The 19,030-nt window shown below is 41.8% G+C and overlaps 1 protein-coding gene across 1 annotated transcript in view; it reads left to right on the forward strand.

The window, feature by feature from the left end:
- LOC136421654 (protein mono-ADP-ribosyltransferase PARP14-like) overlaps nucleotides 1-19,030 on the forward strand; it is a 41,514-nt gene that overhangs the window by 5,458 nt on the left and 17,026 nt on the right. Inside the window, exons 2-4 of the mRNA XM_066409121.1 lie at nucleotides 3,459-3,632; nucleotides 18,264-18,350; nucleotides 18,749-18,907. Coding sequence (XP_066265218.1) covers nucleotides 3,459-3,632; nucleotides 18,264-18,350; nucleotides 18,749-18,907 — 420 coding nt within the window. The remainder of the gene's footprint in view (nucleotides 1-3,458; nucleotides 3,633-18,263; nucleotides 18,351-18,748; nucleotides 18,908-19,030) is intronic.

Consider the following 19,030-nt stretch of genomic DNA (forward strand, 5'->3'; position numbering starts at 1 on the left):
GATAGAAAATATTACATGGGATAGGAAATAAAGTCGGGAGATAGAAAATATTACATGAGGAAATAAAGTCGGGGGAAAGAAAATATTACATGAGAGGGGAAATAAAGTCGGGGGATAGAAAATATTTCATGAGAGAGGAAATAAAGTCGGGGGATAGAAAATATTATATGGGAGAGGGTAAATAGAGTCGGGGATAGAAAATATTAACTGGGAGAGGAAATAAAGTCGGGGGATAGAAAATATTTTATGAGAGGGGAAATAAAGTCGGGGGATAGAAAATATTACATGGGAGAGGAAATAAAGTCGGGAGATAGAAAATATTACATGAGAGAGGAAATAAAGTCGGGGGAAAGAAAATAATACATGAGAGGGGAAATAAAGTCGGGGGATAGAAAATATTTCATGAGAGAGGAAATAAAGTCGGGGGATAGAAAATATTACATGGGATAGGAAAAAAAGTCGGGAGATAGAAAATATTACATGAGAGAGGAAATGAAGTCGGGGGATAGAAAATATTACATGAGGGAGGAAATAAAGTCGGGGGATAGAAAATATTACCTGAGAGAGGAAATAAAGTCGGGGGATAGAAAATATTACCTGAGAGAGGAATTAAAGTCGGGGGATAGAAAATATTACCTGAGAGAGGAAATAAAGTCGGGGGATAGAAAATATTACATGGGATAGGAAATAAAGTCGGGAGATAGAAAATATTACATGAGAGAGGAAATAAAGTCGGGGGAAAGAAAATATTACATGAGAGGGGAAATAAAGTCGGGGGATAGAAAATATTTCATGAGAGAGGAAATAAAGTCGGGGGATAGAAAATATTATATGGGAGAGGGTAAATAAAGTCGGGGATAGAAAATATTAACTGGGAGAGGAAATAAAGTCGGGGGATAGAAAATATTTTATGAGAGGGGAAATAAAGTCGGGGGATAGAAAATATTACATGGGAGAGGAAATAAAGTCGGGGGATAGAAGATATTTCATGAGATAGGAAATAAAGTCGGGGATAGAAAATTTTACATGAGAGAGGAAATAAAGTCGGGGGATAGAAGACATTACATGAGAGAGGAAATAAAGTCGGGTGATAGAAGATGTTACATGAGAGGGGAAATAAAGTCGGGGGATAAAAGATATTTCATGAGAGAGGAAATAAAGTCGGGGGATAGAAAATATAACACGAGATAGGAAATAAAGGCGGGGGGATAAAAGATATTACATGAGAGAGGAAATAAAGTCGGGGGATAGAATATATTACATGGGAGAGGAAATAAAGTCGGGGATAGAAAATATTATTTGAGAGGGGAAAGAAAGCCGGGGACAGAAATTTTGTATTGAGAGTGGACATGAAGTCTGCTTTTTCGAACTATTTTAGGTGAATCAGTTTGCTTGCTTTTTATAACGGATGAAGTAATTTTTGGTTTAGTAGTGACAAAAATCTAATAAAGATATTACTTGCAAGAAGGTCATCAAGTGAATATGCTAATATTGATGTGTCGAGATATTGATTGCACCTAGAAAGGATGTAGCATTAAGTATAGTAGAAGTGACTCTAGTATGGTAGCCTTGAAATGTGAAAAACAGCAGTGTGTATGCAAGTACTAAGTTATTTTTCTGTCTGGGACGAACGGAGCAGTGTGTTACTTCAGTGTTATGATAGCCTGGATACCAGACCTTTCGCGTGATGCGATGGTAACCCCTTTTGGGTGGGACCTAGGGATAGAGTTGGCCCCCGGGAGCGCTTGGCAGCCGAACTCTAATTTCGCGAGAGGTAATTAGTGGGCCGTGTGCTATCTGTGGCGGCGGCGCGAGTTGCTTCCCCGGCCGAAGGATTAGCTCCAAGAGCGCGGTGGTCTGGCACCCAGGCTAGTGTTGTGATTTCAAACTTAACTTAATCACCATACAGATCGTAAAGCAAGTCCCTGGAATCAATCAACCTACAACAGCAGGACTAACCAAGGACATCCTTGGACTAACTAAGACTGTCCTGTTATGTTTCGTTACTTTCTCAACATGCAAGCAATCCTTAAAATTGATCCATTTCCCGACAGTATTTTTGTTACAAAACTAACGGAATAAGATGAGATTGGAAAATCTATACAATAATTGCTGCAATAAGAAGCACTCGCCATTAACACTTTACCAAGAAAACCGTACGATTTCATAAACGTATGTTCTATACGTTTTTTTTTTTCTCTCTCCGCCTTTTTTTTTACGCGCAACGTGTTTTCTTCGCGCGCGACGTGTTTTCACCTTTTGACCCCAACGGCGCTCCATATGTTTGTGTTAGTGCGTGCGTGTGTGTGTATGTTTGCGCGCGCGCGTGTGTGTATGTGTGTGTGTGTGATTGATTATTAGATTTCAAGCCCCCTAGCGGCTCGTTATAGTACTGCAGTGGAACTGTTGTCTTTGATAAATCTAATACAAACACGAGTTTCGAGACCTAATACCTGCTTGAAATATTTAGAGCATTTGTAAACGTCTTATTTTTCCTATTTCATTTATCATGCGAATACGGTTGCAATTAGCATACTCTACTATGAACGATGATCTTTTATATTGTATGTGTAAAATCAAACTCAAACTAGCAGGATTCATTGGTTGCCTTTTTTTAATTTTTCATGAACATGGCTTCTGTATTTCTTATCATCCTGACTGGCCAGCGTGGCCCCTATTGATAGGTTCTCTATAACTTCATCCTCACCAGATTTCTTGCGCTTTTGAAGGGAAAATAAATATATGATGCCCTAGAAATAGACACAGTGGACTATGTACTAGCACTACTAAAAAAATGGAATAAATTCCTAAATGTATTCGCCCTTGTGGGAAATGATAATAGGATTTTCAAAGATCTAGAATGCGCATGCGTAATTAATTAGCCCGCCCAGGGGACCTACCAGTGTATTATCTGTTGTTGTTTACAGCAGGAGGGCCTACTTTGAGATGTTTTCCGGAGGTCAGTGGACCTTGTGCAGCTTGTTTTGCTAAGTTCACAAACACCAGAAATAAGAAATAACAATGCAAATTTGGGGAAAAGTGGTTGTACAGTACATGTTATTTACATGAAGCTTATCCTCTCAAGAATAATTTCAATTTTGGGGCCATAATTGCACATTGTGTATCTTCATTTGCTATTACTAGACAAAACATATGGAATATCAAACAAATAGTCAAACACAGTGTCACACACACACACACACACAAACATACACACACACACACACAAACACAAATATACACACGCAAACACACACACACACACAAACACACATACCTACATACACACACATACATACACACACACACACACAATCACACACACACACACACATAAATACACACACTGTGTACTGTGACGTAATACTGACAACAATTCTCAGTCTGGAAGAGAATTGTCGTGAGACGATACTAGTACTGTAATACATGCTAAGATGATATTTTTGTGTGTCAATTAGAACCGATCGCGAGTGCACCACCGGCCCATCCGCCGTTCAATCCATATCATCTACCGCCGTCTCAACCACATGCACATCCCCAAACACATCTGTACCCACCTCTCCCGGCGATGCACCCAGTGGTACCGCAAGATCTGCCATACCCACCCGGCCCGCCAGCCCATCCATGCGTGGGTAAGTACAGTAGACGTCTGGGATGTTTGAACATGGTTCTATATAACGTTAGAGCAGAATCGAAAACCTTGAAAATCATATCACTGGGAAAGACACTAGCACTAAATTTGTGTTATATGCGTGTCTTTAGGCTTTCTGTTTCCCAAAATGATGGTGCCTGTCTCTATCGAATTTGAATACTATGTAGGACAACAGTCAAGGTAGCAGAACACAGTTTCCGGCCTATGGGGATTTCTATAGTTAAGGACCCCAAGGTGACAAGCTTCGACGCGGTGAAATATATAGCGCAGTGCACTTGAGAAATACGAAAAACGAATATGTTTGAGTTTAGGGTACAGCCTACAAATAGATAGAAAAATAAAAAAATCCTGTCGGCATATCTGCTCCTCACGCCCACTTTGAAACAGCGCTCTGCGAGAGGTCACCGAACTGCACCGACTGACCCCGTGAGGCGGTTGCACAAGATGGCGCATTTATACACAAAGCGGAAAAGGCCCACTATCCAAATCCTACAGTCTACAAGCCGACATATTTCAACACCACGCAGCACAGTTTACACATGGATGCCTCTCACATGCAGCTTTCTATCCAGTCTTCAAGAATTTAGGCCGCACTATTTTCTGGGCCGCGTCATGGACCCCGGGGTCGCGGATAAAAACTGTGTTCTGCGACCTCAACATTGATTAGACCCCCATTCACCCCCATGAAACTCCTTATGGGCCGTACCCGGAAATATGGGCCGTACCCAGTAAAAATATGGGCCGTACTCGGAAATATGGGCCGTACCCGGTAAAAATATGGGCCGTAGCCGGAAATATGGGCCGTACCCGGTAAAAATATGCAGATGAGCACTACAGACGGCATCTCACCACAGCTTGTGCGAGTGTTCTCGAAATTGGGGGCGATTTGTACAACGCCACTCGGCAGAGAGGTGGCCAGGAATGTTTGCCAGAGCATAGGCTATGTGTGATTGTGTATCGTTGCGGTACAGGGTGTCTAGACACGACTTTCACGCGACTACCCATATTTTTACCGGGTACGGCCCATATTTCCGGGTACGGCCCATATTTTTTCCGGGTACGGCCCATATTTCCGGGTACGGCCCATAAGTAGTTTCATGGGGGTGCCATTCCACTAGGACGGCGCTCTCGCCGCGCTCTCACGGCGACCTCAATTTGGCCAGATCGCCGTGAGAGCGCTGAGAGCGCGGCGAGAGCGCCGTGGGAGCGCGGCGAGAGAGCGGTGAGAGCGCGATGCGTGCCATGCCCGCCGTCACCTCGATATCGGCGATGGTTTTGAGAGTCGGCGTGAGAGCGCCGAGGATGGCGATGGGATCAAAGGGCCGCAGCGAGGGATCAAAGGGCCGCAGCGAGCGCTCTACGAGGATTTAATGGTCTTACCTGTAGTTCAAACAAATTTCATTCTTGAAGTGGTGTGTCTTGAATTTCTAGGAATTTTGTGGTCAAATTATAGTTTTGCTCATGGGTAATACATATTGACGAATAACTGCAAGTACTTGCTTCCATTCAAATTAAACTCCTTCCAAATTTTATTGTCAGTGGTTCAAAAATCCTGTGATTTACGTTGAACGAAGAATGATAAAATATATCTATTGCAAACAGTTTACATGACAGACAACACAGAAAAGACTAGTTAAACATATGATTTAAGACACAAACTGAGCGACCGTGCAGCGACCATCTGTTTTCCCCTTGATTTTATCATTCAAATATGATACAAGAGGTAAAGGTATGACTGAGAAGACAAGAAAGCACACAAAACATTTTTTTTAAAATGCGTTCTTTATCTCTGGGATTCGTTGAGTGATCTGTGAAATCTTTGGTTGCTCATAAAAAGTTGCTGACATTCGGCATTTTGGACGCGCAGAGGTCGCCGTAGAGATTCCACTTGAGCACGTTTTCCAGGAGTTCGGCGCTCTCACAGCGATCTGGCCAATTTTAGGTCGCCGTGAGAGCGCGGTGAGAGCGCCGTCCAAATGGAATTGGCCCCAATTCCACTAGACGGCGCTCTCCCTGCGATCTCGCTGCGATCTAAGCTGGAATTGTGTAACCTGTAATTACCTTCGCCGAGAAGGTTATGCATATAATGCATAGGGTAGCGGTTGAATGTATGTACAGTATAATCCGCTTAACTGCACCACCCATTTGTCAGCGTTTTTGGTGCAATTATCCGGCTGGTGCAATTATGCGAAATGCCCAGCTGGACCGCACCACCATGGGCGAGGGGGTCATTGTTAGTCAGAAACACTAGCACGAAGAAAACAGACGAAACTATTCAGTTATTTATTGACCCTTTACTGAAAATAAAAAAAAATTGACTACGAACCTGTTTTGATTTTGCATTCTTTCATTTTTCCATGCGGTCTACCGCATTACAACACACGTAATGTTACACGGGAGGCATTCTGAAACATCGTCATGGCACTTATGGAATAACAGTTTCTGTGTTACATTACGTAGAGTGGAGTTGTCGATTTACGTAAATCATGTACCGCCATGAAACTAGGTTACTGATTACGGGTGACCCGCCCGGGACCTCCCATACGATTCCTATCAACGTAACTGTCAATGGAGACCGCCTTCTTTTGTTATTCAAAACAGTTTTAAACATATTGGCGGTATTGCGCCTTTACACTGGCAGGTATTGGCTCATTTGTACCGCGTTTGTCGATTTTAGCGCACCTTTTCAGTTAACTTGTCGAGGATTTTTGACAAAAATCGGTGCAGTTATCCGGCATTAGTGACCATGCGCGGTGCAGATATGCGGAGTCACTAACAATGCAGTAAATGGGAACCGGTTTTGGATATTGGGATTCAGTGCAATTAAATGGAAGGTGCGTTTATCCGAGGTGCAATTAAGTGGCTTTGTAGAAAAGCAGAATAACTGGAGAAGGCCTGGATGGATTGTCATAATATTTGGTAGGTGGGTATATCTTGATGAGACCTAAAAATGATTAGATTTTGGGTACCCTAGCGGCTTGTTACGGTACTGCAGTGGAACTTCCTGTTCTTGATATCTTGTGTTCTGGACATGCTATGGTCATGGTTTTGAGTGGCAGATAGCTCTTTGGACAGAGAGTAAGACTTAAAGTGGTATAGGTTTATAGGAGATTCCAGTTCTCACTTAAATTCTGCCCAGAAAATTTTTAAATAAAATGCCACCGAGTGCTCGCCGGAGCGCCCCGGGACCCCTACAGGGAAGCTTAAGGGAAATTTTTAGTTGTGACCACGACAGCCGAAATTGGGACCGAAGCATTAGCCAAGTATTATGAGGGGTGTGGCAGGGTGGAAATAAAAGCTTTCGATAAAGTCCCACAAAACTGTACTATGGAATTCAAGGCACTACACTAAATAAATTAAAGGGTATCTGGACCAATAGGGAGCAGACGGTAGTGGTAGAAAGGGAAGACACCAGCTCCAGTCAGAGTAGCGTCGGGCGTTACACAAGGAACGGTTTTGGGACCATTACTCTTCCACTTGTACATAAACGACTTTCCAAACTAGCTTGATTGAAATTTGTGGTTATTTGCCGATGACTGCCTGTAATGTACAAAGTTATCTACACAGAATGATTCACAACTTTTGCAAGAAGATCTGAACACGCTCGAGGAATGGAAAAGCAAATGGATCATATTGCTTAATCCCGAAAAATGTTACATCATGCACAAACAAACAAACGAACCCCAAATGTAACCACCAACAAGTTCTGTGGACGGCCCTAGCAACAACAAAAAAAAAGCCACAGGTACCTAGGCGTTACATTAACAATTTGACTCGGAGTGATGTAACGTAATTTGTGGGTATGCCCGGCAAAGGTAAAATCACTTGCATACACGTCTCTAGTAAGACCAAACCTTGAATCATGATGCTGCAACAGTATGGGATCCATACACAAATAAAGATAAAGATAAACTGGAGAGGGTGCAGAACCAAGCTGCCAGATTCTGCACGAACAAATATGACACGGGTGCCACCGTGCCAGCCAGTGTCACCAAATGAAAACAGATCTGCAGCACGTGGATTTCACTTGAAGACAGAAGAAAACTATCCAGGCTTTGCATGAGGTACAAAATGACTAATAAACTTGCGGACGTACCGACTGATAAGTATCTAATACCAGCTCAGAAAAGGACAAGAAATAGTCATGCCTTTAAGTACCAGTGAGAGTTATTAACCAAGGATTGCTGTGTTCAAAAATTCGTATATTCCGAGAACCATTATAGTAGAATGGAACTTATTCTCATCAAATACTGTACGGACATCCTCACTGAGTTGGAGCCAGATGAGATGCGCAAAAGCTAATTGTGACAGGCCGTTCAGTGCCTGCGAAGCTGGTGTATTTCGTCGAAAGGTAGTTATACCGGCTTTACAGATAGAAAAGAAAGTTTAGATTGTGAATTTTTTTTGCCAAGTGTCATACTTTTATCATATTTCACTACCCATACCATAGGTGTGAAATATATTGTTTTTGTCAGGTGTCTTCTCCTTCTTCTCCTTCTTCCCCCCGTCTCCTGTCATTTCAGTTAAATCGATTAAACTCCGTCATTTTTGGGCCAAACGACCTGGCCAAATTTGGCATGGAGGTAAAGACGGCTAATACCCCCAGCCGATTTTCTTTTTGAAACAGGCCTTAAAAACATTTTTATGGAGGTTTTCTTTGGGCATTTTTAGGCAAAAACTACACGTTGGGCTCCTGTGCCCTGGTATTACAATGACAATGAACTTTATTGCATATTCATGCCCAGCATGGGCTAAATGCATTAGGAAATATAAAGCAAAAGAAATGGAACATTGTGATATATTCCATCTACATCTACAGAGTCTCTTCTCTCTTCTTGAAACATTTGTACACAAATTCACATAGTTTTCCAATTATATCGTCGTTTTTAGATGACATGATACATGTGAATAGCTCGTTATTTTTAAGATGCGTATTTTTTTTGTCTAGTTGTTTGGGACTTACAAGGGATCTGCGTATGTCTGCGTATTGTGAGCATTCTAAGATAAAATGTATTTCATCTTCTATACAATCATTGTCACAGAAAGTACACATTCTGTTATTTGGTGGAGTCTGGTTGTACCTACCAACTTCAATTTGCAATGGATGATCGCTGATCCTTAGTTTAGTCATGGCTCGGCGATAGTTAGAATTTTGTATACATGTATCTAGATATTTTTCTTTTTCATACGTAATCTTGAATTTTTTGTAAGTTCTCAACTTGTTTCCATTCTTCCCTTTTTCACCACAATAATTAAGTTCTGATCGAGTAGAAATGTTGAAGAAAGTTGTCTTTCAGCCTCTGTTTTAGTTCAGATTGAGCGGATAGCGTGTTTTGATCTTTGTTAAGTAAAAGGTAGGCAAAGCCTGACTCCTCCAAGATTTTACTAATATTTGAAAGCCAGCATGGTATCTTTCTCCTATGTAGGTCCTGCTGTACTAAAAAAGCTTCATATTGTAAGCTATCTTTCGGCATTTCTCTAACTATCTTTTATAGTATGAATAGATTCTAGTATACACTTCAATCCAGAGGGGATATCTACCAAGCTCTGCTCTTGTGGCAAGGTTGGTGGCATTTTTTCTAACGCCCAGGATTGCCTTACAGAATTTGAGATGTACTTGTTCAATTGGAGAATTGTCGTTTAGTCCAATCTTACCCCATACCTCCGCACCATAAGTTAATATTGGAACTACGCATGCATCGACTAGCTTAGTGTACACTGATATAGGGGGACTGCTGTTTCCAAGAGTTGATTTAATACTGAAGAGGGCTCGTAAAGCCTTCTTTTGCAGGGTTTTCGTAGCGGTGCTGAAAGTACAACCCGTTGTAAACATCACTCCTAGATAACTATAAGACGATACAATATCTATGTTTTGGTTTAACAATTGGAATTTAAAGTTAGAGAACAAGTGTCCTCTTTTATTAAATATCATTATTTTAGTTTTGTTTAGGTTTATTGATAACTTCCATTTTTTACAGTTAAGGCTTAAAGTGTTTATTGCTTTTTGGAGACCATGTTGGCTTGTTGATAACAGGACAAGGTCGTCTGCATAGAAGAGGCTAGATACTTTGGTTGTGTTTAGTAGGGGGGAATCTAGCTCTCCTGTATTTAGTTCGTCTGCTAGATCGCTGATGTACAGATTGAATAGTGAAGGACTTAGGACACAGCCTTGTCTGACTCCGATTTCGACGGGGAAAGTTTCACTCAGACCTCGATTTGTTTTGACACTTGCTTTGGATTGGCTGTATAGGTTTTTCATTACATGAAAGAATCTTCCAGATATACCTGTTGATAAAAGTTTGTATAGCAGACCTCCATGCCGAATGGAGTCAAAAGCCTTTGAGAGGTCTACAAAGCAAGCGAACAGCTGTTTTCTTGACTGAGTACTAGTATATTTAGAGATTAAGGTTTTTAGTAAAAATATGCTGTCTGAAGGTCTGAAGTTCTGTAGTTCTTCCGGAATCCTGTCTGGTTTGGTTTTAGAATGTCGTTTTCGTCGAGAAAGTTTGATAGTCTCTTGTTTAGAATCAAGGTAAATAGTTTTCCGAGACAGCTTGATATGGAGATGCCTCGATAGTTGTTTGGGTCATCTTTTCTCCCTGCTTTAAATACTGGGACAATATAGCTTCTGGACCAATCAAGGGGAAAGGTTCCACTTGAGAGGACGTTATTAAATAAGTTTAAAAGAGGACGAAGTAAGAGAGTTTTACCTGCTTTTAGCATTTCATTTGTTATCATGTACTCACCCCTGGCTTTTTTGTTCTTAAGTCTTTGGATGGCATCATTGACTTCTAATTCTGTAATAAGATAGTCTAGAGGGCCTTGGGATTGGTTATGGTTTTGTAGTACTTCAAGTTTGTTTAGAATGACTTTGTCAAAGGTGGCATCAAAATCTTGTCTTTTTAATCTAGATTTTTCATGAAGGGTCTTAAAATGTTCCACCCATGAATCTACTGGTATGTCTTCTTGATTAGTTGAGTCGGTTTTCTTTACTTCTTTAAGTAGATTCCAAGAAGCTGCCGGGTTATTGTCTTGAAGTTTTTGGAGTTCCGTCAGACAATTACTTTCATGTTCTCTTTTGCGCTTTCGGATCATTTTGTTGAATTCCCTTTTCTTTCTGAAGTAACTGCCTCTTACGATTGGATTTTTGGGATTGTTTACTAAAAGGTACCTCACATTTTGCAATTGTTTGCGAGCTTCGTGACAAGTCTTATCAAACCATTTTTTGTTTCTTTTGAATCCTTTTGTCTTTTTCTTACCTCTCATTTGGAGAGACATCTTTCCTGTCAATATAAGAATGTCTTGAAGCTCGCGTACATTCTCGTTTGTCTTTGCTGTTGACTTTGTGTCATTGTTATCTAGGGATACAATTGTTTCTAGTTTCTGGGAGATCGCTGAACTACTTAGTGCTTTTATAAATTTATCGCCAGAATCGGGACCCCAGACAAACCGACATGGGAAGGGGCGTGTGTTTTGTTTAGTTTTCACGTTTTCTTTTGAGTGCGCTAATGCGCGTATGTTCACAGAAACCATACAGTGGTCCGAAAATTCAGTAAGTGGGTGGACTTTAAACATATTTAAGTTGTGGAACAGTGAGCTACTAGAGATATCGTAGTCTACTGCGCTACAACCGTTAGACTGGTAGCACGTGAATCTGCCATTTAAGTCGCCCAGGACTCTTCCGTTTAGAATGCGCAGGTCAGCCTGGGCGTATAAGTTTACAAGACATTTGCCAAAAGAATTAGCCGGGTTTCTGTCGGTAAAATGTCTAGGAATATCTACGTTTGGGGCGAGCGGCACTGGCTCTAGTTCAAAATATACGTGCTCTTTTTCAGTGAAGTCTTGCAAGGACCCTATCCTACTGTTAAAGTCTCCCCCGAGAATTACATGGCCTTTGGACGTGAAGGCTGCTACATCTTGTTCTAAAATTTCGAAGATGGAATCCTCCGCCCTTTTGTGTATGGTGGAGTATATAGGGCTAATGTAGACACTACATATTAATACATCTTTGGAGAGCCCTAACAGGTCTTTCGATATGCGAACCCAGAGTAAGTCTTTACATTCAGAAGTTCCACGCTCCATTTTGATGTATTTAGAGATTTCATTTTTGTAGTTAAAGATTATTCCGCCTGAATTCCTTCTTGCTTTCCGTTGTTTTTGTCTCAGAGACGAGAAATGTTGATAATTTGGAATGTTAACTTCTGAAGATTCGTTACTCCAGGTTTCAATAAGAGAGAAGAGATCTAGTTTTTCTAAATTACTTCTGAAACTACATTCTTCAAGTTTCTAACCTAATCCTTGAATATTCCAGAACCCTATGTTCAATGACCTAGCTGGCATTGGTGCTCGTTCTATTAATCCATGAGTATCGACTTTGTCCCTACTTTTACGATAAGTTAGTTTTACTTAATTGTACTTGAATGCGCAATATCATTGCATAAACTTATAGTACGCAGTTCCTAGGTCTGTTTACTACAGATTTAACATATTATCTTCTTAAATTATCACAACATGTCGGTTCTTGTTTGATATAAAATGAAACGTTAAGGATATAGTGTGAGATAATAATACCCTCAGTAGCTGTAGTTCTGACGCCGGGCAGGGTGGTCTTCGAAGCGCTTGGGTTGAGACCATGAACTAGGTCCGTCCAGGGCTGTCGGGAACCAGTCGTCATAGCCGTGGAACGGACGGTTAAACGTTTTCGATTTACGATGCCAGTCTCGGTTGTGTGGAAGCCAGTTTGGTCGGTCGTCTGGCTCTCGTCGGTCGCATGGGCGCCAGCCTAGGTTTGCTCCGTCACGTGGCAACCATTCTGGGTTCGGTCTGTCCCGGCGTGGTAGCCAGCCTGGGTTTGGTACGTCCCGTGGGAACGAGCCTGGGTTTAATAATTACTCAAGCAACTGGATAAGATTTATCATCCAGTTGATATAAAAATCTTATCCAGTTGCTTGAGTAATTATTTTTGGCGTATCTTATTACCTGGATGTCTAACCTTCATCAACGAGCCTGGGTTTAGTTTGTCGCGTGGGCGCCAATCTGGGTTTGGTCTGTCGCGAGGGAACCATTCTAGGTTCGGTTCGTCCCGTGGAAGCCAGCCTGGGTTCGGTCCGTCGCGTGGGCGCCAATCTGGGTTCGGTCGGTTGTTCTGTCTCCAGTCTGAATTTGGTCGATTGGGTCGTCGTCCTTGTGATGTACACTCCCTGTTTTGCTCTGGAGACTGTGTCTGACTCACTTCTGAGCGAGGTGTAAGGGTGCTGCTCCTCCTTTGCCCTTTGTGGTACGTACCCATGCCTAAAATGGGATGGATTACCGTCTTCCAGCTAGCCTCGAGTACTTTCAGACCGGCTCTGTTTAGGAGGTACCCGTCTCGTTTGTACAGATAACTCTTGATGGATCCATCTTCACCGAGGTTGTTGTTGTCGGCCAGACTGATGTAGGAGGTTTCTTGGTTTAGAACGTGTAGGAAAGCATTTACGTCCCTTGTGACTTTCTCAGGGGTATGGCAGACATAACGATCTTTATATTCGGGTACTTTGTGTGTGTTGTTGCGACCAGCTGTCTGAGGTTCTCTGTAACACCGTGTGCCGCCCTTTCCTCTCGGATGTCATTTGTCCCCACGTGGAAGACAATGCACTTGGGATCCGAGTAGGTCGTTGTTGTGATCAGGTCTGTGGCCTGCGGAACTTTCATAGCTGGGTGTTTGGCAGTTTGCTTACCCGGGTATACGTAGAGCACGCTGGGAATAATGCCTCTAGTGTTCGAGTCACCAATGATGACTATCTCCGCTAAGCTGCCATCTTCTGAATCCTCTGAACGCCTTCGTGCTGGTCGTGTCTACGGCTGTCCATTGTCAAGGGGAATGTCATGACAATGGTCACTTGTTAAGTGAGAGGATTGTCCTTTTGTCATGGGCCTGTTGTCGCCGAGTACCTGGTATCTGTTGTTTGTCGGAATGCTGCTCTCAAAGGTTTCAGCTTGTGGATCGGACGGCTCGTTGACTGCGTCTTTTGGATCTGATGACTGGCTTTCATCTGTTGTATACTTCTTTTCCAATGCCGTGATTCTTTTCTGAAGATTTTTGTTTTCTGCTTCTAGGGACTTCACTCGTTTTGACAGTCCTTCGATGGCACTTTTCTCTTTCACTGACTCACCGGAGGTTTCCATTGTTTTTGATATCAGGCCCTCAAGGTGAGAAAGTCGCGCTGACAGCATGTCGATATTGTTATTCTCATGTACAATTCTGCTCATTGTAATGGCTTCTAGTTGTCTTCACTACATTGTAGCATGTCCAGCTTGTCATTGTTGTTGCCATCTTTGATTCGCCAATAAACTGTTGGTATAGTTTCTTTTTCACTGGTGTCCTCAGGGAATGTTTCGCTTATCAACTTCGGGTCGAACATAATGCTGTCGTATGAACATTCGTTACAGACAAACTCGCTCTCTTCATTCTTTATCAGTTCATGTAGCAGGAACTCGTGTACGCCCGTGCATGCATAGTGATACCAATTCTAGCAAATGTTACATTGAATGATACCATCATCTTCTAGGCCTGGTCGTTCGCACTTATTGCAGACAATGTCCTCGCTTCGGGACTCTTCACCTTCCGTCGTGGTGCAGTTTGCTTCTAGCGTCTTCTTCAACCTTTCGAAGATGTCTAGCACCCATAGGTAATAGGCTGGTCCCTGCACTGGAATCTTACACGTATGGTATACATATAGCGTTACTGAGCCGATAAGTTCGTCTGTGATAGGATCATGGTATGGTACGTTGAGTTGGTGACCATTTTACCCTTGTCATCAGTAGGCAAGCTGTAGTGTGTTTCAAGAATCTCTATCCAATGTTTGTCCGATTCTGACGGAATATAAATTGTAACACAGTTGTCATTGAACTCCACGAAGTAGTTGTCATTCTGCTTGATCCGTTTGTCGCGTTTTCTTGGCTCTACTATCTCGTTTGATTTGTAAAATTTCTGTCGGCGTTCTTTGTCCGACAAGACATAGAAGGCTTTGCTTACCTTGGAGAAAGCTTGACGGGCCACAGTTTGGAGACGCTTGTCCTTGGTTGAGTTCAGCTTTTTCTCGTGTCGTTTTACTTTCTCTCCGTACGTCGAGACGATCTCTTCTTCTGTTGTGTTGCTTGTAGCTCCAAGCAGGCTGTATAACTCGTTAGACGATTTCAAGTCACGGTCGCCGGTCGCCATTTTGTCCGTTTGGGTCTTTGTTCTTCTGACGCTCCTGACGCGCGGGTAACTCTCGGACAAAGTTTACCTTTTAAAAGGTAAAGGACTTATCCTGCGTCTAAATGCTGCATATGTGACAGCTATATCTATTACCAACTTTGGGCTAGATACACTTTGAGTTTCACTTTTACCGTAAAAGTAGGGAATTAGTCGCACTCAAGCGGAGCGATCCTGCAGGGGTGTTCGCTTCGCCGCCAAGCAAATGACCTAAGATTCGGTACAAGGGTGCCTTGAACATAATTAACCCTATAGGACTTCAATCATATTTATGGTATACATCACTTCAAAATGCTTCATTTTGGGGACTTTTGTGCCAATTTTCAGACCCAAAACAGGCCGAAAGTGCTATCCCCGTTCCACGTTCGATCTAAGGTTCGGCCTTTTCCATCTGCCGCTGGTCATCGAACACGTGTTCTATTCAGGTTACCTGAGGTCACTTGGTCGGAACACGCCCGCAACTGAACGTCCATTACAGATAACAGTCAAACATGTTTTTGTGGTCATGTGAGTGTACTGCCGCAACCACCTGGTCAAAGTGGTCGTTTTTTTGTCGGTCTCTGATATCAATGACGGCTCTCATCAACGGTGCCAACAAGGGTAACTTTCCGCGTGTTAAAGATCCGACGATGTTTGGCAGCTCGGAATTTCCCCAGTGCCCTGTAAAAATCAAAGCGTTCTATTTGCTGCCCTTCGATGTTTATTCGCATAAGGACGCTCACTTCATCGTCAAAATTAAATCATGATGAGAAGAAAATGTAGCTAACTGTCAGAAATTTAGAAGATCCCCACTCCAAGACTTAAGAATCGTTTCTGGACGTGTATGAAAGGCAGCATGAGCCGGCCATTGAAACAAAGCATGCCAATTTCTAGACAGTGGACGGTATTCTCACGCCGCCAACTACTGTGCTAAGCAAGAAACGTTAGTACATATCTATGATCTAAACATTAAAAAAAAATTAACGGTTCTCAGTGGCAAATGTGCTAGATGTTGGCACATCGTCAATCAAATCCGTAAGGCGTCACTCCACCGTCCGGGAAGGTAGTGTAAAGTGCCTTTCCCAAGGGCACAACGTCGGGGCATGGTGAGTATCGAACTGGGGACCTACGGATTCATAGTTCAACGCTCTAACCGTTACGCCACGCCATTTTTGTCATCTAAACATTAGAGGACAAAAAATGTAACTGTTTTAAATCAGCCTTGTTGTGTCCGCTACTTCCGCGAGCTGCCCCACTTTCCCGCGAAATGCCACGTAAGGTAGGTCTCAACTTCACACAATACTAACACATGGGGAAATAGACACGATTGGCGAATCTCTTTAAATGGTTATCCAATAGGCTGGGAGCTTAATATATGAATATTCATCCCCGAATAACGTATTAAGGGCCGCCCGACCTTGGAATATGCGAAGGCCTGATCGCGGGGTAGCGAAGGTTGAAGGTGACACAACAGAACACAGGCTTGCAAAAATTGGCATCAATTTTTTTTCGTAGGCTATAGGGCGGCCTCCCCTCGAGCTCAAGCCGTCACCAGCAGCAAGAGGGCTTCATACATTAGATCATTACAAAACATCCATTATTGCATTATCGACATATGCTGTATTTGCTCAAGAGCAAATGACGGCCTTTCTAATGTTTAGTCATGCATTTTAACACCATTAACACCTGTCATCAGACAGAACTTTAAAATAAGCATTGTTAGTAAAAAAAGAAGCTCAAAAAGTCACTTTTTCGCCAAATGCATGGGTCTTGTCAAAACACTTTGCGCAGAATGCTATGACAATCTATAAATTACTTATTTGTTCGTAGTTAAAGCCTAATCACATGGACTACCATGGTGCAAAAGACAAAAATGTCAATTTTTTTCTGAGAAACAGATTTAAGAAGATTTGTAAAAAAAAGGACTTTTCACGTCTTAAGATTGAAAAAAAAGGACTTTTCTCGTCTTGGTTTCAACTATAGCAAATTTTTCCCAATAATCAATAATCAAGGTGTCAAACGTGCAGACACTGGCTCTCTAAAGCACTCGTTGCCAAGAAACAGTTGCCATGAAACAGCAGGTGTCTAAGGGATCCACCCTAGAATTGCTTCTATTGTTGTTTTGAACATTTATGCCAAGTTTCATGCTTTTACCATGATTTGAGTAATTTTTGCACCAATCGCCTACACTTGAGCCCATGATTTGTGTGCATGGGGGGGGGGGGGGGGGGGGGCACTCCTCCATGTGCGGACAGGACTACATAATACTCATGTGCAGAAATGTCTCCCCAACGGAAAAAGTCATGCTTCAGATATCAATTCTTAGAAATCATTTGGGCACAATTGCACAATAGTCACCGATGGAACACAAAGACTACTGCAAATACATGTTGAAGGTTCCTTACGTTCGTTGGGGGACCGTGTGATATCCATGACGCCCGTACTCAGAAGTATAACGGGAAAAATACGGATTATTCAAAGACCGTTACTCGTGAGATTAAATTTAGATCATTTCCCTGGGTTTGCGGGGGGGATGCTTATGCATCGGCGGGCAGATCCTACAAAGTACCTCTACATTCTGCCCTATAGAAAACGGTTATGCTTCAGAAGATGAACTATTGCTTATTAGAAACCATTTAGCATAACTACGGATCAGAGTGCTATGACAATCTATGAATCACAGAAGGGCCGGATTAGCACCTACTTTTATGGGGCAATCACCAGTCTACCATGTTTTGTAAACATTTCTAAAAGTGAAAGAATGATATAGATGTTTTGAAATTAGTTTAAATTCAGTGATTTTTGTGTAGTCACTTTCAAAATATTTGGTAATTATCTAATTGAATTCAAATAAATTCATGTTTTCACATTCAATATTTTAGAAAAATTTAGAACTATTGTCACTCAGATATTCCTTTATTAGAAAAAAATTGAAATTATTACAAGTATCATAAAAAAGATTCTCTTGGTGACTCGAAATGGACTCTATTCAACGATGAGACAAAATGACTGATTTAGATGATTTACCCCACTTGGACGGGAGGACATGTCTGCACAGGTGTGTTGTGCTTGGTTGTGCCCGAGCCTAACTCTCATTCATGGTCAGCAAACAACGCAGTAAATACTTATTTTGTAGCCGACACTTTTGTGCTCTTTTCCTTCGAATATCAGAACCTGCTCTGATAAAATGACATGTCTTAAATCATCTCTTTATATCCCATTATGATGAGAAATATAAAAAATGAAAGTGGCAATGCATGCAAATAATTGCCAAACACCTCCTCTTATCCGATTTTTTCTTGAATAATGTTACTAAATGTTCTACGTATACAAGTATGAACTGATGAGTTGGTGAAAGATATGGTAAAATTTCATTACGTTTTAACTTTCCTAAAGCTCCCGAGATGACACATCAAGGGCCTATTCATCCTGCAGCACCAAGTCTTGATGTTGGAACGTCCGGTCCGAACGAATATTTTCTGGGTAAGATTCTACACACGCACACCTCGCCCTAAAACAAAACATTTTCATGCATAACATACAGATACAAGAAATTTTAATATGGTAATCCGAGAAAACATGGTAATCAGTGAAATCATTGTTGTCACAGATAAGCAAACCTGTCACTCTTAATGCCTTTGGATATAAATTTATATGTATATATATGCTTTTTATATAACGAAGTTGTGTAAAGGTCTTTATACTTTTCGTGCGGGTTGGCGTGTTTCGTCTTTGATTTATATTTCCAAATCTATATGTGCTGTATCTTATGCAATTAACTATCTGTAGCAAAACAGATTCTCGGACACCGTTGCTTATGAGATAATACACAAACCTTTGGAAGCCCATGTCGCCAACTAACACCACACGTATATTTGTAGAAACTCCATCGATTGAAGTAGTTTGTACCGAGGAGCCAAAGGTTGATGCGGAGGCCTTGAGGAAATACTTCTCCAATAGCAAGAAGTCCCATGGTGGCAAAATCACGTCAATCACCTACGATGACGATTGCTTTGTGATTAACTTTGATGACATAGATGGTACGTAAAGAAAAATACAAGTTGTTCTTCTATGACCAGTAGGTCTAATGTAAAAATGTAATCATTTATTATGTCCTCCAATACCTGATTCCTAGTTAGCTTTGATAAATTCGCATTAACTTC

The sequence above is a fragment of the Branchiostoma lanceolatum genome, chromosome 16 (genome assembly GCF_035083965.1).
Source record: "Branchiostoma lanceolatum isolate klBraLanc5 chromosome 16, klBraLanc5.hap2, whole genome shotgun sequence".
Lineage (NCBI taxonomy): Eukaryota > Metazoa > Chordata > Leptocardii > Amphioxiformes > Branchiostomatidae > Branchiostoma > Branchiostoma lanceolatum.